The sequence below is a fragment of the Salmo trutta genome, chromosome 19, assembly GCF_901001165.1.
Source record: "Salmo trutta chromosome 19, fSalTru1.1, whole genome shotgun sequence".
Classification (NCBI taxonomy): Eukaryota; Metazoa; Chordata; class Actinopteri; order Salmoniformes; family Salmonidae; genus Salmo; species Salmo trutta.
In genome coordinates, this window is record NC_042975.1 from 54,836,070 (window position 1) to 54,862,058 (window position 25,989).

At 43.2% G+C, this 25,989-nt stretch overlaps 1 protein-coding gene across 4 annotated transcripts in view; it reads left to right on the forward strand.

The window, feature by feature from the left end:
- Nucleotides 1-25,989, forward strand: part of cblb (Cbl proto-oncogene B, E3 ubiquitin protein ligase) — a 224,416-nt gene that overhangs the window by 184,845 nt on the left and 13,582 nt on the right. For all 4 annotated transcript variants that reach the window (XM_029701775.1, XM_029701774.1, XM_029701773.1 and 1 more), the window contains 4 exons: nucleotides 10,919-11,010; nucleotides 19,592-19,735; nucleotides 20,082-20,146; nucleotides 20,505-20,612. In XM_029701775.1, the coding sequence (XP_029557635.1) occupies nucleotides 10,919-11,010; nucleotides 19,592-19,735; nucleotides 20,082-20,146; nucleotides 20,505-20,612 (409 nt within the window). The remainder of the gene's footprint in view (nucleotides 1-10,918; nucleotides 11,011-19,591; nucleotides 19,736-20,081; nucleotides 20,147-20,504; nucleotides 20,613-25,989) is intronic.

Here is a 25,989-nt window from a genome sequence, read left to right on the forward strand (position 1 = left end):
AAGTACGGTAATGGAATATTTCGAAATTTTTTGTCATATTTTGCGTCATGCTCGTGGCCGAGATTTAGCGTTGGGATAGTGTCTAGAACGCACGAACAAAACGTCGCTGTTTGGATATAACGATGGATTATTTGGGACCAAACCTACATTTGTTATTGAAGTAGAAGTCCTGGCAGTGTATTCTGATGAAGAACAAGCAAGGTAAGAACATTTTTCTTATAGGAAATGTGATTTTGGTGAAGGCTACACTGGGTGGGTGTCTAAATAGCTAGCCCTGTAACGCCGGGCTATGTACTTACATTATTGCAAAATGTGCTTCATCCGAAAAGCTATTTTAAAATCGGACATATCGAGTGCATAGAGGAGTTCTGTATCTATAATTCTTAAAATAATTGTTATGCTTTTTGTGAACGTTTATCGTGAGTAATTTAGTAAAATCACCGGAAGTGTTCGGTGGGAATGCTAGTTCTGAACGTCACATGCTAATGTAAAAAGCTGGTTTTTGATATAAATATGAACTTGATTGAACAGACATGCATGTATTGTATAACACAATGTCCTAGGTGTGTCATCTGATGAAGATCATCAAAGGTTAGTGCTGCATTTAGATATGGTTTGGGTTTATGTGACATGATATGCTAGCTTGAAAAATGGCTGTGTGATTATTCCTGGCTGGGTACTCTGCTGACATAATCTAATGTTTTGCTTTCGCTGTAAAGCCTTTTTGAAATCGGACAGTTTGGTTAGATAAAGGAGAGTCTTGTCTTTAAATAGCTGTAACATAGTCATATGTTTGAAAAGTGTAAGTTTTCGGATTTAGAGGAGTTTGAATTTCGCGCCCCGCCCATCATTGGATATTGGAGCAGACGTTCCGCTAGCGGAACGTGTAGATGTAAGAAGTTAACAAACTTCCAAACGAGCTTCAATGCCACACAACACTCCTTCCGTGGCCTCTAACTGCTCTTTAACGCTAGTAAAACCAAATGCATGCTCTTCAACCGATCGCTGCCCGCACCCGCCCACCCGACTAGCATCACTACTCTGGACGGTTCTGACTTAGAATATGTGGACAACTACAAATACCTAGATGTCTGGCTAGACTGTAAACTCTCCTTCCAGACTCATATTAAACATCTCCAATCCAAAATTAAATCTAGAATCGGCTTTCTATTTTGCAACAAAGCCTCCTTCACTCACGCCGCCAAACATTTACCCTCGTAAAACTGACTATCCTACCGATCCTCGACTTCAAAATAGCTTCCAAACTGGATGCAGTCTATCACAGTGCCATTCGTTTTGTCACCAAAGCCTTTTATACCACCCACCACTGCGACCTGAATGCTCTAGTCGGCTGGCCCTCGCTACATATTCGTTGCCGGACCCACTGGCTCCAGGTCATCTATAAGTCTATGCTAGGTAAAGCTCCGCCTTATCTCAGCTCACTGGTCACTATAACACCCACCCGTAGCACAAGCTCCAGCAGGTATATCTCACTGGCCATCCCTAAAGCCAACAACTCTTTGGCCGCCTTTCCTTCCAGTTCTCTGCTGCCAATGACTGGAACGAATTGCAAATATCGCTGAAGCTGGAGACTTATATTTCCCTCACTATACGTATATTTTTATTTTCTCATGATTTGGTTTAATTGTATTGCTGTCCTGGGGCTCTGTGGGGTCTGTTTGTGTTTGTGAACAGAGCCCCAGGACCAGCTTGCTTAGGGGGCTCTTCTCCAGGTGTATTTCTCTGTAGGTGATGGCTTTGTTATGGAAGTTTTGGGAATTGCTTCCTTTTAGGTAGTTGTAGAATTTACCGGCTCATTTCTGGATTTTGTTAATTAGCGGGTATCGGCCTAATTCTGCTCTGCATGCGTTATTTGGTGTTTTACATTGTACACAGAGGATATTTTGGCAGAATTCTACAGACAAGTCTCAATTTGGTGATTTTCCCAAACCTCACAACCATAAAAGGCAATGGGTTCTATAACTGATTCAAGTATTTTTAGCCATATCCTAATTGGTATGTCAAATTTTATGTTCCTTTTGATGGCATAGAAGGCCCTTCTTGCCTTGTCTCTCAGATCGTTCACAGCTTTGTGGCAGTTACCTGTGGCGCTGATGTTTAGGCCAGGTATGTACAGTTTTTTGTGTACTCTAGGGCAATGGTGTCTAGATGGAATTTGTATTTGTGGTCCTGGGAACTGGACCTTTTTTGGAACACCATTATTTTTGTCTTATTGAGATTTACTGTCAAGTCCCAGGTCAGACAGAATCTGTGCAGAAGATCTAGATGCTGCTGTAGGCCCTCCTTGGTTGTGGACAGAAGCACCAGATCATCAGCAAACAGTAGACATTTGACTTCAGATTCTAGTAGGGTGAGCCCAGGTGCTTCAGACTGTTCTAGTGCCCTCGCCAATTCATTGATATATGTGACCAACCGGCTCAAATCGGTCTTATGTAGCAAAATTTGAAATTGTGTTTTTTACATTGAACAAAAGTAGCGGCTCAGAGACACAAAATGGTATATCATACACTGCATTTTTTAAGAACAATGGGAAAGTAATTCTGCTTTGAAATCTGATAAACTTGTAAACTCACTTTTGAGAAAATGGCCTTTGAATGTTTTGGTACATACTGGAGAGCTCTGCTTTGTCTACACCCATTCAGCATTGTTCACACCCTCTTAAGCCTGCTAAGCCTCACATGTGAGATCACGTGCTAAACAGTGAGTAGTGTAGTAAAGATTAAGATTAAAAGTGGTAAAAGTAGTAGCCTACAATAAGGAAACATTTCAGGTAAACAGAAAGTGTCCACATCTTGCCAAGTGGATGGTTCTCTACATAAGGTGTAAACAGTACAGCCAAAATGTTACTTGCATAGTAGCAATATCAGAAATGGATAGTGTCAATATAAATAAAAATAATATACAGTATGTACAAGAACAATATCAATATCTGGGGTAAAGTGGCTGAGAAGCAGGATAAAAATACAAAAATAGTAGCAGCAACGTATGGCGTGTGTGTTAGGAGAGTGCCATTTGAATAGAGGCACTGCTGATAGTGCTGATGACTGGTCCGTTCGAACCACGCATGAACAAGGGAATCTATATTCGGAGAGCCTGTTTCTGTCCTGCCTTTGACTTTGGTGCAGGGCATGTAATGTCCATAGCCTCTTCATCGCAAAATTCCCTGATCTTCTCAAAAAGATACGTTTGTCTAGCTGTGTCCAGTCCAGGTGGTGCTTGTACAGGCAGACCATCTATGGGAGGAAGGATGTTAGCATTGTGCAGCAGCTGAAACCTGGTCCGACAGTCCGAACGCTCCTTGGAGACAACAACACCAGGCTTCAAAGCATCGAAGCTGTAAAACGGGGAATAACAACAACAGAAAATCACAGGTGTGGCCTGTGATCAGGAGGTGACGGTCCAGACTGTGGTGGAGCTTGTGCATGGTCCACCAGGCACAATACCAGAGCATAAACTTGTTCTTGTTTTGGCCACTGCAGTTATCGCAGTTCAGGTCCACACGTGTTTCCCCAACTCCGTAGTTGGTGAAAAAATGATGCATGTAGTTGATGACTGCGCTGCTGCTTTTGCTTGCTTGGGCCAGCTCTCTTTTTGATGGGAGGCATTAGACCATTCTCCTTGTATGACTGGTGGAGGAGAGTCAGGCATGTTCTACTGATGCTGAAAAACAAATTCCAGGTACAAATATTTTAGCATTATTATACAATTGATTTTTATACAATTGATTTCACTATTACAGTGAAATCATGTGGTTTATCTGTCAGGGCAAGAATATAAGATGCATTTTGATGTTATGTTTGATGTTACATGATCTTGAAAATGCAATGTTCTTTGAGGTTCTAACAATGTTCTTTTCCATGTATTTTCCATTTTACTTTCCCTCAGTCCTTTTCACTTTCCTTGGCAAAATCAAATCAAATGTATTTATAAAGCCCTTCTTACATCAGCTGATGTCACAAAGTGCTGTACAGAAACCCAGCCTAAAACCCCAAACAGCAAGCAATGCAGGTGTAGAAGCACGGTGGCTAGGAAAAACTCCCTAGAAAGGCCAGAACCTAGGAAGAAACCTAGAGAGGTACCAGGCTCTGAGGGGTGGCCAGTCCTCTTCTGGCTGTGCCGGGTGGAGATTATAACAGAACATGGCCAAGATGTTCAAATGTTCATAGATGACCAGCAGGGTCAAATAATAATAATCACAGTGGTTGTTGAGGGTGCAACAGGTCAGCACCTTAGGAGTAAATGTCAGTTAGCTAGCTAACACTAGGCTATAACTAGCAATGTGAAATGGCATTCTGAGATAACATTACTACACACAGATCATAAAAGTAATTTTAGCTAGTGAGCCAGCCATCTAGTGTCAGCTAGCTAGCTAACAGTCAGCTTTAACTTGGAGTATTTTGTTTATGCATGGAGCTAGCTAGCTAAACAATAAACCATAATCCCAATCCATAGAGTACTAGCAATACAAACCGATTGTCAAAGCTAGCCAAAGTTAACCAATAGGTTCAATGTTAGCTAGTTAGATAGCTAACATTAGGCTAAAACTAGCAATGCGAAATGGCATTCTGAGATAACATTACCACACACAGATAATAAATGTAATGTTAGCTATCAAGCCAGCCATCTAACCTCAGCTAGCTAGCGTAACATTTAAAACAAAACGACGTGTTAGACAGGATTACCTACACATACTGACCAGCTCAAATAGACAGAAGCATGCTATATGGCAGACCAAACTAATCTCTCGGCATGTCCAGCCAAATCGTTATCTCACCCAATCACGGCTAGCGGGAAGGTTGCTGACTTTTTCTGTGGCTTAACCAACTAGGCTTGTAATTTAAAATGTGTATTCTTATTTACAGATGGCATACAAGTTTGTTATTAAGGCACATGAAAGTTCACATGTTCGAGAAGGCATTTCTGCCCCCCAAAAAACATTTTGATTAAAAAAAAGTTTATGTTCAAACGGCTCTCCTGTGAAGTAATGACCCGCGACATACGCCTAGTTTCCTGAAACGGGTCACATATATGTTGAAGAGGGTGGGGCTTAAGCTGCATCCCTGTCTAACCCCCCGGCCCTGTGGAAAGAAATGCGTGTTTTTTGCTTGTTTGTGTACATGGATTTCATAATGTTGTATGTTTTTCCTCCAACACCATATTCCATCAATTTGTATAGCAGGCCCTCGTGCCAAATTGAGTCGAAAGGTTTTTTTTAAATCAACAAAGCATGAGAAGACTTTGCCTTTGTTTTGGTTTGTTTGTTTGTCAATTAGGGTGAATACATGGTCTGTCATACAGTAATTTGGTAAAAAGCCAATTTGACATTTGCTCAGTACATTGTTCGAGTCTGCTGTTAATGATAATGCAGTTGATTTTCCCAAGGTTGCTGTTGACGCATATCCCACGGTAGTTATTTTGGGTCAAATTTGTCTCCACTTTTATGGATTGGGGTGAACAGTACTTGGTTCCAAAAATTGGGGAATATGCCAGAGCTGAGGATGATGTTAAAGAGTTTAACTTTAGCCAATTGTAATTTGTGGTCTGTATATTTTATCATTTAATTTAGGATACCATCAACCTCAGGCCTTTTTGGGTTGGAGGGTTTGTATTTTAATGTAATTGGAGAATCCAGTGGGTTCTGGTAGTCTTTAATAGTTGATTATAAGATTTGTATTTGATCATGTATATGTTTTTGCTGTTTCTTCTTTGTTATAGAGACTAAAAGATTGGAGAAGTGGTTTATACATCTCCATTTTGGATAGATAACTCTTCCTGTTGTTGTGTGTTTAGAGTTGTCCAATTTTCCCAGGAGTGGTTAGATTCTATGGATTCTTCAATTACATTGAGCTGATTTCTGACGTGCTGTTCTTTCTTTTTCCATAGTGTATTTCTGTATTGTTTTAGGCACAGGTTTTCTGGGTCTGTATGTTTTGAGTTGGATAGGTTTCTCAATTTATTTCTTAGGTTTGTGCATTCTTTATCAAACCATTTGTCATTGTTGTTAATTTCATTAGGTTGTCTGCTTGACATTTCTAGATTTGATTGGGAAGCTGGGAGGTCAAATATACTGTTTATGTTTTCTACTGCCAAGTTTACACATTTTGTCCAGGAAATTGTCTAGAAGGGATTGAATTTGTTTTTAGGTAGATTTCCACACTACTTTCCTTTTATCTATAGCATTTCTTAATATTATTCAGTTCTTTTGGCTTTGATGCCTCATGATTGAGCAAAGCTCTGTGATTTTGCTGTGATCTGATAAGGGTGTCAGTGGACTGACTGTGAACGCTCTGAGACTCTGGGTTGAGGTCAGTGTTAAAGTAGTCTACAGTAATACTGCCAAGAGATGAGCTAGATGTATACCTACCATATGAGTCCCCTCGAAGCCTACCATTGACTATGTACGTACCCAGTGTCTGACAGAGCTGCAGGAGTTGTGACCCGTTTTTGTTGATCATGTTGTCGTAGTTGTGTCTAGAGGGGCATATGGGGGAAGGAATGCTGTCACCTCCAGTTAGGTGTTTGTCCCCTTGTGTGCTGAGGGTGTCAGGTTCTGGCATTTAGGTCACCACAGACTAGTACATGTCCCTGGGCCTGGAAATTGTTGATCTCCCCTTCTAGGATGGAGAAGCTGTCATCGTTAAAGTATGGGAATTCTATTGGGGGGATATAGGTAGCACACATGAGGACATTTTTCTCTGTTGAGATAATTTCTTTATTAATTTCTAGCCAGATGTAAAATGTTCCAGTTTTGACTAATTTAATAGAGTGGGTTAGGTCTGCTCTATACCAAATTAGCATACCCCCTGAGTATCTTCCCAGTTTCACACCTGGTAGTTTGGTGGATGGGACTACCAGCTCTCTGTAACCTAGAGGGCAACCAGTAGGTCCGTCGCCTTTATACCATGTTTCTTGTAGGATGACAATATCTGTATTTCCAATTTATTTAATGAAGTCTGGGTTCCTGCTCTTTAGGGCAAAGGCAGATGACCTCAGACCTTGTATATTCCAGGATGAGATAGTAAAAGCTTTGTCTTCCATAGTGTCTAGTGTTGTTTTTGTGTTGTTTAGGCCCGGACCATTATAGTAAGTGTGAGCAGAGCATGTTGAGCATCTGATATATACCTCTTAGGTTGCAGGACGGGGCTTTGGCGGATGTAATAATGGGGGTTGGGCCTGTTGCTCTTCTCATGGCCTGGTCATATGTCCTGCTGTCATATTGAGGTCCTTGCCGCAGGGGCGGGGGGCATGGGGTGGGCAGAAGGGGCATAGGTCTGATAAGTCTCGCTATCGCGCTCTCGCTCATATTATCTCTATTTACTGCCCTCATAGCTGCGCTCTTCTAGCCTTGCCCTAACTGACCTGGTGTGGATGGCAGTCAGATACTGCCTTATCCATGCAGGTTGTGCCAGAGTGACTGAAGTCCACCTCCAGCCAATTTTGCAGTGTAAAGTTCTGGCAACATTGCCACCAGGGTTGGTCAATTTAGACCAGGGTTGGTCAATTTGATTATCGTCGGGTCAATTTGGGTTCGGGTCTGATTATTCTCAGCTCCGTTTTGGTCCCGGTCTGATTGTCCTCTGGTCTGTTCGTGTTTGACTTTTTAGACCCAAGAAGATCTCTAGGTCAATTCCATTTGAACTATGATAAATTCATCAATTGAAAAAACCTCATAGAAAATAATGGCATAATATCAATTTGTAAATATAATTGCAATGATTCAGCATTGACCCCAACCCAGGTGAGCACATGCCAGATGGGTTACTCAGAACCCATGGGGGGAAAATCCTGTAATTGGAGGGTAGCGTCCTCTGGGGTAGTGTGGGAGATGAGGTGGGCACAGTGTCCAGGTGGTTGTCTGCAGGGGGCATGCCAACCTCTGCCCAATGTGGAAAGGATTGGCAGGTTGGCATTTATTGGGATGACAGCTCTGCAGGGTAGTCACTAGTGGCACAGACACAAAGTCATAAAATATTTTAAACCTTAACCACACTACTAACCTTATGCCTTACACAAACCTTAAATTAACACCAAAACCCACATTTTTGTTGTCATTAATTTTGACGAGGGACTGTGGCCTGCAGTTTAAGGCTGAGATTCAATTTGGAGATCTCATTCCTGGTAAATTCTGCATATGTCAGCTCAATCAGAAATTGTCTTTCATAGCCGCAATGGCTATAACCTGCAATGGGATTGAATCCTGGCTGAGTAGGTTTGGAAGCTAAAGTGGTATCTACACTACATGACCAACAGTATGTGGACACCTGCTCGTTGAACATCTCATTCCAAAATCATGGCCATTATATGGAGTTGGTCCCCCCTTTGCTGCTATAACAGCCTCCAGTTTTCTGGGAAGGCTTTTTGCTAGATGTTAGAACATTGCTGCGGGGACTTGCTTCTATTCAGCCACAAGAGCATTAGTGAGGTCAGGCACGGATGTTGGGCGATTAGGCTTAGCTTGCAGTCGGCGTTCCAATTCATCCCAAAGGTGTTCGATGGGGTCTGTCCTCGGTTAACCTCTCTAGGGCAGGTGGCACCAAATCGTCCCACCTACGTAACAGCCAGTTGAATCCTGTGGCGCGATTTTCAAATACCTTAGAAATGCTATTACTTCAATTTCTCAAACATATGACTATTTTACAGCTATTTAAAGACAAGACTCTCGTTAATCTAACCACACTGTCCGATTTCAAAAAGGCTTTACAACGAATGCAAAACATTAGATTATGTCAGCAGAGTACCCAGCCAGAAATAATCAGACACCCATTTTTCAAGCTAGCATATAATGTCACAAAAACCCAGAAGACCGGTAAATGCAGCACTAACCTTTGATGATCTTCATCAGATGACACACCTAGGACATTATGTTATACAATACATGCATGTTTTGTTCAATCAAGTTCATATTTATATCAAAAACCAGCTTTTTACATTAGCATGTGACGTTCAGAACTACCATACCCCCCGCAAACTTCCGGGTAATTTACTAACAATTTACTAAATTACTCACGATAAACGTTCACAAAAAGCATATCAATTATTTTAAGAATTATAGATACAGAACTCCTCTATGCACTCGATATGTCCGATTTTAAAATAGCTTTTTGGTGAAAGCACATTTTGCAATATTCTAAGTACATAGCCCAGCCATCACGGGCTAGCTATTTAGACACCCAGCAAGTTTAGCCTTCACCAAAATCAGATTTACTATAACAAAAATGTTATTACCTTTGCTGTTCTTCGTCAGAATGCACTCCCAGGACTTCTACTTCAATAACAAATGTTGGTTTGGTCCAAAATAATCCATCGTTATCCAAACAGCGGCGTTTTGTTCGTGCGTTCACGACACTATCCGAAATAGTAAATAAGGGTCACGAGCATGGCGCATTTCGTGACAAAAAAATTCTAAATATTCCATTACCGTACTTCGAAGCATGTCAACCGCTGTTTAAAATCAATTTTTATGCAATTTATCTTGTAAAAAAGCGATAATATTCCGACCGGGAATATGCGTTTAGCTAAATAGAGGGAAAAAAAGAAAGACGGGGGCGACCAGTGCACGCGCCTAATGCCCATTGTCTACTGATCGGCCACTTGACAAAGGCGATAATGTGTTTCAGCCTGGGGCTGGAATGACGACATTCAGCTTTTTCCCGGGCTCTGGGAGCCGTGGGAAGTGTCACGTTACCGCAGAGATCCTTTGTTTTGGAAAGAGATGTCAAAGAAAGCCAATAAATGGTCAGACAGGCCACTTCCTGTAAAGGAATCTCTCAGGTTTTTGCCTGCCATATGAGTTCTGTTATACTCACAGACACCATTCAAACAGTTTTAGAAACTTTAGGGTGTTTTCTATCCATATCTAAAGTATATGCATATTCTAGTTACTGGGTAGGAGTAGTAACCAGATTAAATCGGGTACGTTTTTTATCCGGCCGTGTAAATACTGCCCCCTAGCCCTAAGAGGTTATTAAGGTCAGAGCTCTGTGCAGACCAATCATGTTCTTCCACACCGATCTCAACAAACCATTTCTGTATGGACCTCACTTTGTGCACGGGGGCATTGTCATGCTGAAACAGGAAAATACCTTCCCCAAACTGTTGCCACAAAGTTGGAAGCACAGAATCGTCTAGAATGTCATTGTATGATGTAGCATTAAGATTTCCCTTCACTGGAACTAAGGGGCTTACCCCGAACCATTATTCCTCCTCCACAAAACTTTACAGTTAGCATTATGCATTGGGGCAGGTAGTGTTCTCCTGGCATCCGCCAAACCCTGATTTGTTCGTCAGACTGCCAGATGATGAAACGTGATTCATCACTCCAGACAACGCGTTTCCACTGCTCCATAGTCCAATGACAGCAGGCTTTACACTACTCCAGCCGACGCTTGGCATTGCACACGGTGGGTGATCTTAGGCTTGTGCGCGACAGCTCGGCCATGGAAATCCATTTCATGAAGCTCCGGACGAACAGTTCTTGTGCTGACATTGCTTCCAGAGGCAGCTTAGAACTCGGTAGTGAGTGTTGCAACTGAGGACAGACGATTTTTACGCGCTACGCGCTTCAGCACTGGGCGTTCCCGTACTGTAAGCTTGTGTGGCGTACCACTTTGCGGCTGAGCCATTGTTTCTCCTAGGCATTTCCACTTCACAATAACAGCACTTACAGTTGACCGGGGCAGCTCTAGCAGGGCAGAAATTTGACGAACTGACTTGTTGGATGGTGTCAAGTTGAGCTCCTCAGTAAGGCCATTCTAATGCCAATGTTTGCATATGGAGATTGCATGTATGAATGAAAATAAGTGGATTACCGTAGACTTTGTTCTTGTGCACTTTTGTATACTGATGTTTCCTCCTTGTCAGTCTGTGTGCCTCTTTTGACCTGTATGTCTGTCTGCAGCCTTACTCAAATGGTCTCCATGTCAGTGATGAGTACGACATTCTTCCTCTCCGACACTCCTCTCCCTTGCCCGCTCTCAACAGCAGCCACAAGTGAGTCTCTCCCGCAATACTGTCACACACACATACGTTGAAAGATTGCATGACTATTGATTTTCTGAATTGTGTGTGTACACATAATTCAGAAAATCAATAGTCTGTTAATTTTTGGTGATGTTGAGGGCAAGCTTGATCTTGCGGGCACGCTTTATGAATGGGTGTATAATATGTGTTTTATATATATTTTCACAGTATGAGGTTGGAATAATACTCACATGTCACATGCTTTGTAAACAACAGATGTAGACTAACAATGAAATGCTTACTTACAGGACCTTCCCAACAATGCAGAGAGAGAAACAAATAGTTATAACACAAGGAATAAATGCACAATGAGTAACAATAACTTGGCTATATACAGGGAGGGGGTACTAGTACCGAGTCGATGTACAGGGGTACAAGATAATTGAGGTAGATATGCCTTTTGTTAGTTACAGCATTATTCTACAGTTAATTAAATATTTATTTCCTCATCAATCTACACACAATACCCCATAATGTCACACCCTGACCTAAGAGAGACGTTTTTCTCTGTTTAGATAGGTCAGGTTGTGATATGGTGTGGGCATTCTATGTGTTGTGTTTCTATGTTTTAGCCTGGGAATGGTTTCCAATCAGAGGCAGCTGTCTATCATTGTCTCTGATTGGGAGCCATACTTAGGCAGCCTTTTCCCAATTGGTTTTTGTGGGTAGTTGTTTTCTGTTTCGTGTATGTAACCTGACAGAACTGTTGGCTGTCATTTTGTTTCTTTGTCAAAGTGTTTCGTTTTCATTAAATATAATTATGAGCACTCAACACGCTGTGCCTTGGTCCCCTCTATACGACGCCCGTTCCACATAATGACAAAGCAAAAACAGTTTTTTTTAATTATTTGCCAAATTTATAAGTTAATTTATAATAATTTATAAAACCCGGAAATATCACATTTACATAAATATTCAGACCCTTTACTCAGTACTTTGTTAAAGCACCTTTGGCAGCGATTACAGCCTCGAGTCTTCTTGGGTATGACGCTACAAGCTTGGCACACCTGTATTTGGGGAGTTTCTCCCATTCTTCTCTGCAGATCCTCTCTAGCTCTGTCAGGTTGCATGGGGAGCGTCGCTGCACAGCTATTATCAGGTCTCCAGAGATGTTCAATCGGATTCAAGTCCGGGCTCTGGCTTGGCCACTCAAGGACATTCAGAGACTTGTCCCGAAGCCACTTCTGCGTTTTCTTGGCTGTGTGCTCAGGGTTGTTGTCCTGTTGGAAGGTGAACCTTCACCCCAGTCTGAGGTCCTGAGTGCTCTGGAGCAGGTTTTCATCAAGGATCTCTCTGTACTTGGCTCTGTTAATCTTCCCTCGATCCTGGCCAAAGAGTTCAATCTTGCTTTCATCAGGCCAGAGAATCTTGTTTCTCATGGTCTGAGAGTCCTTTAGGTGCCTTTTGGCAAACTCCAAGCGGGCTGTCGTGCCTTTTACTGAGGAGTGGTTTCTGTCTGGCTTCTCTACCATAATGGCCTGATTGGTGGAGTGCTGCAGAGATGGTTGTCCTTCTGGAGGTTTCTCCCATCTCCACAGAGGAGCTCTGGAGCTCTGTCAGAGTGACCATCGGCTTGTTGGTCACCACCCTAAACAAGGCTCTTCTCCCCTGATTGCTCAGTTTGGCCGGGCGGCCAGCTCTAGGAAGAGTCTTGGTGGTTCCAAACTTCTTCCATTTAAGAATGATGGAGGCCACTGTGTTCTTGGGGACCTTCAATGCTGCAGATATTTTCTGGTACCCTTCCCCAGATCTGTGCCTCAACACAATCCTGTCTCGGAGCTCTACGGACAATTCCTTCGACCTCATGGCTTGGCTTTTGCTCTTACATGCACTGTCAACTGTGGAACCTTATATAGACAGGTGTGTACCTTTCCAAATGATGTCCAGTCAATTGAATTCACCACAGGTGGACTCCAATCAAGTTGTAGAAACATCTCAAGGATGATCAATGAAAACAGGATGCACCTGAGCTCAATTTCCTCATGTCACTGGACAGCTTGCGGCTGGGTTTCCCTTTGTAATCCATGATAGTTTGCAAGCCCTGCTACATCCAACGAGCATCAGAGCCGATGTAGTAGGATTCTATCTTGGACCTGTATTGACACTTTGCTTGTTTGATGGTTTGTCGGAGGGCGTATCAGGATGTCTTATAATTGTCCGGATTAGTGTCCCGTTCCTTGAAAGCGGCAGCTCTAGCCTTTAGCTCTGTGCTGATGTTGCCTGTAATCCATGTCTTCTGTTTGGGGTATGCATGGTCACTGTGGGGACAATGTCATCAATGCACTTATTAATGAAGCCAATGATTGATGTGGTAAACTCCTCAATGCCATCGGATGAATCCCTGAACAAATTCCAGTCTGTTCTAGTGGCCTTACTGAAGAACTCATTGACTTTCAACGTGGCACCGTCATAGGATGCCAAATTTCCAACAAGTTAGTTCATCAAATTTCTTCCCTGATAACGCTGCCCCGGTCAACTGTAAGTGCTGTTATAGTGAAGTGGAAACGTCTAGGAGCAACAACGGCTCAGACGCGAAATGGAAAGCTCACAGAAAGGGGGGGGAAAAAATTGTCTGTCCTCAGTTGCAGAAACTCACTACCAAGTTCCAAACTGCTTTGGAAACAACGTCAGCACAAGAACTGTTCGTCGGAATCTTAATGAAATGGGTTTCCATGGCCCAGCAGGCACAAGCCTAAGATCATCATGCACAATGCCAAGCGTCAGCTCGAGGGTGTGTCACGGGTCTCGTAGGGTAGAGACCAAGAAGCAGCGGGAAAATGTACACTCATCTTCTTTTTTTATTGGTGAAGAAGGAAAACACATAAACGTATACAAAACAAAAACGAACTTGACAGTCTTGTCAGGCAAACAGCTAAACAAGAACAATCTCCCACAAAATCCCATGAAAAACAAACTCCTAATTATAGGACCCTCAATCAGAGGCAACAATAACCAGCTGCCTCCAATTGAAGGTCCAACCCCAATAAACTAAACATAGAACTACAAATGACTAGATAGTATATTTCTATGTTCTAACATAGAACATTGACTAACAAACCCCGGACTAATAAATCAAATACCCCTCTACCTAAACACATACTCAAAACACACCCTGAACCACATAAAACAAACACCCCCTGCCACGTCCTGACCAAACTACAATAACAAATAACCCCTATACTGGTCAGGACGTGACACAGTGGAAATGTTCTCTGGAGTGATGAATCACACTTCACCATCTGGCAGTCCGATGGACAAATCTGGGTTTGGCGGATGCAAGGAGAACGTTACAATGCATAGTGGCAACTGTAAAGTTTGGTGGAGGAGGAATAATGGTCTGGGGCTGTTTTTCATGGTCAGGCTAGGCCCCTTAGTTCCAGTGAAGGGAAATCTTAACCTCTCTGGCGCATGTGGGACGAACTCGTCCCACCTACGTAACAGCCACTGAAATCCAGTGGCGCGATTTTTTTAATCGTTAGAAATACTATTACTTCAATTTCTCAAACATATGACTATTTTACAGCTATTTAAAGACAAGAATCTCGTTAATCTAACCCCACTGTCCGATTTCAAAAAGGCTTTACAACGAAAGCAAAACATTAGATTATGTCAGCAGAGTGCCCAGCCAGAAATAATCAGACACCCATTTTTCAAGCTAGCATGTCACATAAACCCAAACCACAGCTAAATGCAGCACTAACCTTTTATGATCTTCATCAGATGACACACCTAGGACATTGTGTTATACAATACATGCATGTCTGTTCAATCAAGTTCATATTTATATCAAAAAACAGCTTTTTACATTAGCATGTGACGTTCAGAAAAAGCATAACCCCCGCAAACTTCCGGGGAATTTACTAACAGTTTGCTAAATTACTCACGATAAACGTTCACAAAAAGCATAACAATTATTTTAAGAATTATAGATACATTACTCCTCTATGCACTCGATATGTCCGATTTTAAAATAGCTTTTCGGATGAAGCACATTTTGCGATAATCTAAGTACATAGCCCGGCATCACAGGGCTAGCTATTTAGACACCCACCCAGGTCAGCCTCCACCAAAATTACATTTCCTATAAGAAAAATGTTCTTACCTTGCTTGTTCTTCGTCAGAATACACTGCCAGGACTTCTACTTCAATAACAAATGTTGGTTTGGTCCCAAATAATCCATCGTTATATCCAAACAGCGACGTTTTGTTCGTGAGTTCTAGACACTATCAGAATGCTACATCACGGTCTCGCGCATGGCGCATTGGCGTGACAAAAAATTTCTAAATATTCCATTACCGTACTTCGAAGCATGTCAACCGCTGTTTAAAACCAATTTTTATGCCATTTATCTCGTAGAAAAGCGATAATATTTCGACCGGGAATATGCATTGAGCCTAAACAGCCGAATTAAATTTCTCCTCAGGAGCGAATCGTGCACGCGCCTCATTCAAAGGTCCTCTGATCCGCCACTTACCAAAGGCGATAATGTGTTTCAGCCTGAGGCTGCCTCGTCAACCTTCAGGTATTTCCCGGGTTCTGAGAGCCTATCGGAGCCCTGGGAATTGTCACGTTACAGCTAAGATCCTTACTTTTCAATAAACAGATGCAAGACGCACGACTCCTTGTCAGACAGGGTACTTCCTGCATGAAACCTTGTCAGGTTTTTGCCTGCCATAGGAGTTCTGTTATACTCGCAGACACCATTCAAACAGTTTTAGAAAATTCAGAGTGTTTTCTATCCAAACCTGAACAATAATATGCATATTCTAGCTTCTGAGTTGGTGTAGGAGGCAGTTAAAAATGGGCACATAGTTTTTCCAAAATTCTCAATACTGCGCCCTATCCCAAACAGGTTAAAAATGGGCACATATTTTTTCAAAAATTCTCAATACTGCCCCCTAGCCCAAACAGGTTAAAGCTAAAGCATACAATAACATTCTAGATGATTCTGTGCTTCCAACTTTGTGGCAACAGTTTGGGGAAGACCCTTTCCTGTTTCAGCATGACAATGCCCTTGTGCACAAAGCGAGGTCCAAACAGAAATGGTTTGTCGAGATCGGTGTGACGCAAAGTTCTAAGGCACTTGCAGTGCTTGAGACGTTACTACAGATCTAGGTTTAATCTAGGGCTGTGTCGCAGCCGGCTGCGAACGTGAGATCCCTGAGGCGACGTACAATTGACCCAGCATCGTCCGAGTTAGGAGAGGGTTTGGCCGGCCTCAATGGCCTTGTCCCATCGCGCTCTAGCGACTCCTGTCCGGGCCTGCACATGCATGCTGACACGTTCGCCAGTTGTACGGTGTTTCCTCCGACACATTCGTGCGTCGGGGTTAAGCGAGCAGTGTGTCAAGAATCAGTGCGGCTTGGCAGGGTCGTGTTTCGGAGGACAGATGGCTCTCAACCTTCGTCTCTCCCGAGTCCATGCGGGAGTTGCAGTGATGGGACAAGACTGTAACTAGCAGTTTGGAATTGGGGAGAAAAGGGGGTAAAAAAGTACCTATAAAATAAACTTGACTGGCCTGCAGAGCCCTGACCTCAACCCCATCGAACACCTTTGGGACGAATTGGAAAGCTGACTGCGAGCCAGGCCTAATTGCCAAACATCAGGGCCCGACCTCACTAATGCTCGTGGCTGAATGGAAGGCAAGACTCCATAACAATGTTCCAACATCGGGTGGAAAGCCTCAAATCCCAGGCCTTTTCTCTTACATCCTCTTCCCCTCCACTCTTAGTGTTTTGCAGCTGATACACATAGCCTTGTACCAATAATGAAATATGGTTGCTGAAGGGTCCAGTCATGATTGAGTGTGGTTCTGTGAATGTTGGCTGCAGAATATCTAATTCCCTTTTAGCTGACAAAGACATTTGATTTGGTATTTTTCTATTGTGTTGCACAGTGGATGTTATGGGCAATAGTGCAGTGAAGCTATAATGGCAGCTGCTGGACACTGAACAGTGAGGCCACAGGGTGAAGTCTTCTGTCTCCCTCCACATCTGTGCACACAAAACACTCACTCTCACACACACACACAGCCATGGAACTGTTGAGGTCATTTCCCAAATAAGCAGCAATAAAAGCTGTCACAGCAGGTTTAAGTAGTGAAGTTTAGTACCTGGAAAAACACCAGTCTCAACGTCAACAGTGAAGAGGTGACTCCGGGATGCTGGCCTTCTAGGCAGAGTTGCAAAGAAAAGGCCATATCTCAGACTGACCAATAAAAATAAAATATTAAGATGGGCAAAAGAACAGACACTGGACAGGGGAACTCTGCCTAGAAGGCCAGCATCCCAGAGTCGCCTCTTCACTGTTGATGTTGAGACTGGTGTTTTGCGGGTACTATTTCATGAAGCTGCCGGTTGAGGACTTGTGAGGCATCTGTTTCTCAAACTAGACAATCTAATGTACTTGTCCTCTTGCTCAGTTGTGCACTGGGGCCTCCCACTCCTCTTTCTATTCTGGTTAGAGACAGGTTGCGCTGTTCTATGAAAGGAGAAGTACACAGCGTTGTACGAGATCTTCAGTTTCTTGGCAATTTCTCACATGGAATAACCATCATTTCTCAGAACAAGAATAGACTGACGAGTTTCAGAAGAAAGGTCTTTGTTTCTGGCCATTTTCAGCCTGTAATCGAACCCACAAACGCTGATGCTCCAGATACTCAACTAGTCTAAAGAAGGACAGTTTTATTGCTTCTTTAATCAAAACAACAGTTTTCAGCTGTGCTAACATAATTGCAAAAGGGTTTTCTAATGATCAGTTAGCCTTTTAAAATTATAAACTTGGATTAGCTAACACAACGTGCCATTGGAACACAGGAGTGATGGTTGCTGATAATGTGCATCTGTACGCCAATGTAAATTTGCCATAAAAAATCTGCCATTTCCAGCTACAATAGTCATTTCCAACATTAGCAATGCCTACACTGTATTTCTGATAAATTTGTTGTTATTTTAATGGACAAAAAATGTGCTTTTCTTTAAAAAATAAGGACATTTCTAAGTGACCCCAAACTTTTGAACGGATGTGTATATATTTGAGATTCTTCAAAGTAGCCACCCTTTGCCTTGATGACAGCTTTGCACACTCTTGGCATTCTCTCAACCAGCTTCATGAGGTAGGTCTCCTGGAATGCATTTCAATTAACAGGTGTGCCTTGTTAAAAGTTAATTTGTGGAATGTCTTTCCTTCTTAATGCATTTGAGCCAATCAGTTGTGTTGTGACAAGGTATGGGTGGTATACAGAAGATAGCCCTATTTTGACAAGACCAAGTCCATATTATGGCAAGAACAGCTCAAATAATCAAAGAGAAACGACAGCCCATCATTACTTTAAGACATGAAGTTCAGTCAATCCAGAACTTTTCAAGAACCTTGAAAGTTTCTTCAAGTGCAGTCTCAAAAACCATCAAGCGCTATGATGAAACTGGCTCTCATGAGGACTGCCACAGGAAAAGAAGACCCAGAGTTACCTCTGCTCCAGAGCACAAGTTTATTTTAGTTTAATGCTCCTCAGATTGCAGCCCAAATAAATGCTTCACAGTGTTCAAGTAACAGACACATCTCAACATCAACTGTTCAGAGGAGACTGCGTGAATCAGGCCTTCATGGTCGAATTGCTGCAAAGAAACTACTACTAAAGGACACCAATAAGAAGAAGAGACTTGCATGGGCCAAGGAACACGAGCAATGGACATTAGACTGGTGGAAATCTGTATTTGGTCTGATGAGTCCAAATTTGAGATTTTTGGTTCCAACCGCTGTGTCTTTGTTAGACGCAGAGTACGTGAACGGAGGATCTCTGCATGTGTGGTTCCTGTCGTGAATCATGGAGGAGGAGGTGTGATGGTGTGGGGTTGCTTTGCTGGTGACACTGTCAGTGACTTATTTAGAATTCAAGCCACACTTAACCAGCATGGCAACCACAGCATTCTGCAGAAATACGTCATCCCATCTGGTTTGCGCCTAGTGGGACTATCATTTGTTTTTCAACAGGACATTGACCCAACACACCTCTAGGCTGTGTAAGGGCTATTTGACCAAGAAGGACAGTGATGGAGTGCTGCATCAGATGATGGCCTCCACAATCACCTGACCTCAACCCAATTGAGATGGTTTGGGATGAGTTGGAACGCAGAGTGAAGGAAAAGCATCCATCAAGTGCTCAGCATATGTGGGAACTCCTTCAAGACTGTTGGAAAAGCATTCCTCATGAAGCTGGTTGAGAGAATGCCAAGAGTGTGCAAAGCTGTCATCAAGGCAAAGGGTGGCTACCTAAAATATAAAATATATTTTGATTTGTTTAACACTTTTTTGGTTACTACATGATTCCATATGTGTTATTTCATCGTTTTGATGTCTTCACTATTATTCTACAATGTAGAAAATAGTACAAATAAAGATAAAAATAAAAACCCTTAAATGAGTAGGTGTGTCCAAACATTTGACTGGTACTATATTTGTAGCACAATGGAAGTTTGCTTGGAAAAATCTATATTTTAATGTTGAAACCTGGGTGGTCTTAAAATGTAAAATGGTTGCTTTGTTTTCCAGACACCTCAATCCTTTCACCACACCTGGCGTTGGGAGAGCAAGAGGAACAACAGAGCGTGTTGAAGACAAGGATCAGATCCCTTCATCCCACCCGGTGTGCCTATCCCATTCCCCAGTCTGCGTCTCCGTCCGGATCCCTAACAGGTACCAGCACAGAGGATGCATCCCAAATGGAACCCTGTTCCATAAATAATGTACTACTTTTGACCTGGGCCCATAGGGAATAGTGTGCCATTTGGGACGCAAACTTTTTATTCTGGAATAGAGATACAATAAATAAGTGAAAAAGCTGCCAAATGTAGATTTGGTCTAACTTGTAGGAGTTGCATGAAAGGGTAGAATGAATTCCTGAATCAAGCTGGATTTCAACTATTACTCAGCAAAGCGCAAGTTGCGGGTGCTGTGCAGTATAATCAGTCTTGAGTTGGTAAAAACCCCAAAATATATGGACAAATGTAATATCTCTCAATTTTTTGCCTTTTTTTATCAGAAATCTGGAGAATGGCTCCTCGGAGTCCTCTGCAGGGGAAAAGAAGCACAAGCCCTTTGAGTATGGTAAGGCTGAAGTGGTGATGTCAAGTTCTGGACCTGATCTACCAGTAGTTGGCTCTGCTTATTACTGGAAGTGTTCTGTGTGAAAGAAAACAAAGCTGACACTGTTGTTAATACTTAGGGCTCAGTGTCATCTTCATTATCATCATCATCATCCCCACGAGTGTGTGCATGTGTGTGCGATCCACAAATGTGTTCTTGTGTCCGTCCATTGGCCAATACCACCACAGAGTAAAATCATAAACATAGACAAAGGCGGTACCGGCCTAAAATAGTTTTTCCGCAGTGTGCTATCGGTTTATGAGCAGTTGATGCCTAGCCTGCCATTCCGATCACGTTAACCTGTCCTTGTGATTCTCAGGTGGGCATTTTGAATCAGGGGTGTTGATCTCTGGGGCAGCTCGTGCCACCCTCTGTCCCTTCCACAACAGGACGCCCTCAGACTACGACATTCTACTTCCCCCTCAAGGTAGCCTCTCACCCTACAACTCCTCACCCTTTCGCTCGTCTGTCTGTCTGTCTGTCTGTCTGTCTGTCTGTCTGTCTGTCTGTCTGTCTGTCTGTCTTTGGTTTTTGTTAAGTTTTTCAGACAACTTTAAAAACACGCATAGCAGCCCATATGGGGGAAAAAAATGCTTTTAAAATATATTTTTAGAGACACATTTTAGGATACATGTGAAATATTTAAAATTGGCCAAATAATGTATTTTTAAATACATTCCAACATATATTACGGAATGTATTTAAAATGTGTATATATAAATGTAAGTAAAATGTATATCACAATCAATATTCCCTCCAAAAACTGTAGGCACTGAGCAAATTTCAGGTCTGCTGAGCGCAAACTTGAACGTTGTGAAAATTCTGTGCAACCTGAGGCTGTACACAATTTAAGTTACCGTTTTAACAGTGGCCAAGTAGGCTGTGGCTATTTGATCATAATGTAGGCCTACCAGAGTGGCCTACCATCAAAAACAAAGGACAAAATGCATCTCATAACATTTAACATGGAAATAGCTGTTCTATCATTCAGCCTACAGTGGCCAATGTATGGTGTTCAGTGTAGGCCTACATTCCATGAGACTTTTGAAAAAAAACATGTAAGGATTGACATTAACCTGTTTATCCACTTGTCCTTCAGACAAGGAGGTGACTGAAAATGTTGTGTTGTTTGATGCAAGAAACCACTTTACTAAATAAAATGCATTATTATTCCCATACAATTATTACAGAGAATCAGACAAATTATGCTACCCTCTGCCTATTGGCTACTTAGCTTATTCAAGCCTGTCTCAAAATACAACACTGTCCCTTTATTACAAAACAAAGCTATTTACTTTCCTTGCTTTTCAAAGGTCTAGAAATGTACACGTTTTGTGCTCTTGGAAGCAATCACTGCCCTATTGCTGACTACAAATGATCTATAACTGGGCTAATAACTAGCAAAATGATATTAACAAAATGTACACATGTGACTTCATGCAGCCCTCACTTTGATCTCAAAACAAGCACATCTACTCATGACCGCTCATTCTGTAGTGTAAACACAGTCCAGTTCAAAGTAAATGGCACAGATCCATACTGTATATGGCAATGGTTAATTTGCATATAGGCCTACTGCAGCTCCGATTGGTTAAATCGTACTTCAATGGAATAGAATCCTACTCCAATGTGTTCTGCCTACAACAAAATATCTTACGTAGTTCGTTTTGTTTCGGGTATGTTGCATTGAAAGTGGGTAATATTGTGTTGATTTGATCACAATTGCCACAGTAAAGGGAAACGCTGATAGTGTTAACTAACAGGGAAAACTCTAGAAAATTGAGTGCTTCTCTCCATGGGCTGATATTGGGTTCTGCACTGCAGTCTCAGGCTACTGCGCGCTCATGCACTCACTCAGCTTAGAGGGGACATTGATCACAATATATGTTAAATGCCTCAGAATTTTTATTTATTTATCAACATATTTGGTAAATATATTTTAAAATGTATTTGAAATGTTTTGTTCAATATATTCCAACATGCTTTTAAATGTATTTGTAAGAAATATATGTTTTATGAAACTGTATGGCAAATATAAAGCGTAGCTGTTAGCAGCAATGATCGGGGTTCCCAGGATGACAGAAAGGACACAAGTTCAGTTGGATAACAAAGCAGGCACTCTATCATGTATAATCCTTTATGTGCAATCAATAAAAGCATTGCCATGTTGATTAGTGTTCCAAAATACTTAAATACATTCTCACAGCTGTAATACGCTGGTTGTGCAAGCGGAAGGATGTACGATTTCTAATTTTACAGAATAAAATATCCACTTTTTACTACGTTCAGACCACACAATAGGGCAACAATATGTGATTATACAGATAATAATTACATCAAATGTTATTTGTTACAAGCCAAATACAACAATGTAGACCTTACTGTGAAATGCTTAATTACAAGCTCTTAACCAACAATGCAGTTCAAGAAATAGTTAAGAAAATATTTATAAAACAAACTAAAGTAAAAAAATATATATTACATTTACATTTTAGTCATTTACCAGACGCTCTTATCCAGAGCGACTTACAGTAGTGAATGCATACATGTAATTTTGTTTTTTTGTTTTGTTTTTTTGTACTGGCCCCCCGTGGGAATCGAACCCACAACCCTGGCATTGCACACACCATGCTGGTGTTGCAAACACCATGCTCTACCAACTGAGCCACAGGGAAGACATATAAAAATATAACACAAGAAAAAAACAATAACGAGGCTATATACAGGGAATACCAGTACCGAGTCAGTGTGTTAGTTGGTTAGTTGAGGTAGGGGCACATGTAGGTAGGGGTAAAGTGACTATGCATAGATAATAAACAGCGAGTAGCAGCAATGTAAAAACAAAGTAAATAGTCTGGGTGGCCATTTGATTAATTGTTCAGCAGTCTTATGGCTTGGGGGTGGAAGCTGTTAAGGAGGCTTTTGGTCCTAGACTTGACGCTCCGGTACGCTTGCCATGCAGTAGCATAGAGAACAGTCTATGACTTGGGTGATGGGAGTCTTTGACAGTTTTTTGGGCCTTCCTCTGACACCGCCTAGTATATAGGTCCTGGATGGCAGGAATCTTAGCTCCAGTGATGTACTGGGCCATACGCACTACCATTTGTAGTGCCTTACAGTCAGATGCCGAGCAGTTGCCATACCAGGCGGTGATGCGACTGGTCAAGATGCTCTCGATGGTGCAGCTGTAGAACTTTTTGAGGATCTGGGGACCCATGCCAAATCTTTTCGGTCTCCAGAGGGGGAAAAGGTGTTGTTGTGCCCTCTTCACGACTGTCTTGGTGTGTTTGGAACGTGATAGTTTGTTGGTGATGTGGACACAAAGGAACTTGAAACTCTTGACCCACTCCACTACAGCCCCATCGATGTTAATGGGGGCCTGTTCGGCCACGATCAGCTCCTTTGTCTTGCTCACATTGAGGGAGAGGTTGTTGTCCTGGTACCACACTGCCAGGTCTCTGACCTCCTCGATATAGGCTCTCATCATTGTCGGTGATCAGGCCTACCACTGTTGTGTCGTCAGCAAAGTTAATGATGGTGTTGGAGTCGTGTTGGCCATGCAGTCATGGGTGAACATGTAGTACAGGAGGGGACTAAGCATGCACCCCCGAGGGGCCCCAGTGTTGAAGATCAGCGTGGCTAATGTGATGTTGCCTACCCTTACCACCTGGGGGTGGCCCATCAGGAAGTCCAGGATCCAAGGTCTCATTTACATTTTACATTTAAGTAATTTAGCAGACGCTCTTATCCAGAGCGACTTACAAATTGGTGCATTCACCTTATGATATCCAGTGGAACAACCACTTTACAATAGTGCATCTAAATCTTTTTAGGGGGGGAGTTAGAAGGATTACTTTATCCTATCCCAGGTATTCCTTAAAGAGGTGGGGTTTCAGGTGTCTCCGGAAGGTGGTGATTGACTCCGCTGTCCTGGCGTCGTGAGGGAGCTTGTTCCACCATAGGGGTGCCAGAGCAGCGAACAGTTTTGACTGGGCTGAGCGGGAACTGTGCTTCCTCAGAGGTAGGGGGGCCAGCAGGCCAGAGGTGGATGAGCGCAGTGCCCTCGTTTGGGTGTAGGGACTGATCAGAGCCTGAAGGTACGGAGGTGCCGTTCCCCTCACGGCTCCGTAGGCAAGCACCATGGTCTTGTAGCGGATGCGAGCTTCAACTGGAAGCCAGTGGAGAGAGCGGGGGAGCGGGGTGACGTGAGAGAACTTGGGAAGGTTGAACACCAGACGGGCTGCGGCATTCTGGATGAGTTGTAGGGGTTTAATGGCACAGGCAGGGAGCCCAGCCAACAGCGAGTTGCAGTAATCCAGACGGGAGATGACAAGTGCCTGGATTAGGACCTGCGTCGCTTCCTGTGTGAGGCAGGGTCGTACTCTGCGAATGTTGTAGAGCATGAACCTACAGGATCGGGTCACCGCCTTGATGTTAGTGGAGAACGACAGGGTGTTGTCCAGGATCACGCCAAGGTTCTTAGCACTCTGGGAGGAGGACACAAGGGAGTTGTCAACCGTGATGGCGAGATCATGGAACGGGCAGTCCTTCCCCGGGAGGAAAAGCAGCTCCGTCTTGCCGAGGTTCAGCTTGAGGTGGTGATCCGTCATCCACACTGATATGTCTGCCAGACATGCAGAGATGCGATTCGCCACCTGGTTATCAGAAGGGGGAAAGGAGAAGATTAATTGAGTGTCGTCTGCATAGCAATGATAGGAGAGACCATGTGAGGATATGACAGAGCCAAGTGACTTGGTGTATAGCGAGAATAGAAGAGGGCCTAGAACAGAGCCCTGCGGGACACCAATGGTGAGAGCACGTGGTGCGGAGACAGATTCTCGCCACGCCACCTGGTAGAAGCGACCTGTCAGGTAGGACGCAATCCAAGCGTGGGCCGCGCCGGAGATGCCCAACTCGGAGAGGGTGGAGAGGAGGATCTGGTGGTTCACAGTATCAAAAGCAGCAGATAGGTCTAGAAGGATGAGAGCAGAGGAGAGAGAGTTAGCTTTAGCAGTGCGGAGAGCCTCCGTGACACAGAGAAGAGCAGTCTCAGTTGAATGACCAGTCTTGAAACCTGACTGATTTGGATCAAGAAGGTCATTATGAGAGAGATAGCAAGAGAGCTGGCCAAGGACGGCACATTCAAGAGTTTTGGAGAGAAAAGAAAGAAGGGAGACTGGTCTGTAGTTGTTGACATCGGAGGGAGTGTAGGTTTTTTCAGAAGGGGTGCAACTCTCGCTCTCTTGAAGACGGAAGGGACGTAGCCAGCGGTCAAGGATGAGTTGATGAGCGAGGTGAGGTAAGGGAGAAGGTCTCCGGAAATGGTCTGGAGAAGAGAGGAGGGGATAGGGTCAAGCGGGCAGGTTGTTGGGCGGCCGGCCATCACAAGAAGCGAGATTTCATCTGGAGAGAGGGGGGAGAAAGAGGTCAAAGCACAGGGTAGGGCAGTGTGAGCAGGACCAGCGGTGTCGTTTGACTTAACAAACGAGGATCGGATGTCGTCGACCTTCTTTTCAAAATGGTTGACGAAGTCATCCGCAGAGAGGGAGGAGGGGGAGGGGGGAGGAGGATTCAGGAGGGAGGAGAAGGTGGCAAAGAGCTTCCTAGGGTTATAGGCAGATGCTTGGAATTTAGTGGTAGAAAGTGGCTTTAGCAGCAGAAACAGAAGAGGAAAATGTAGAGAGGAGGGAGTAAAAGGATGCCAGGTTCGCAGGGAGGCGAGTTTTCCTCCATTTCCGCTCGGCTGCCCGGAGCCCTGTTCTGTGAGCTCGCAATGAGTCGTCGAGCCACGGAGCAGGAGGGGA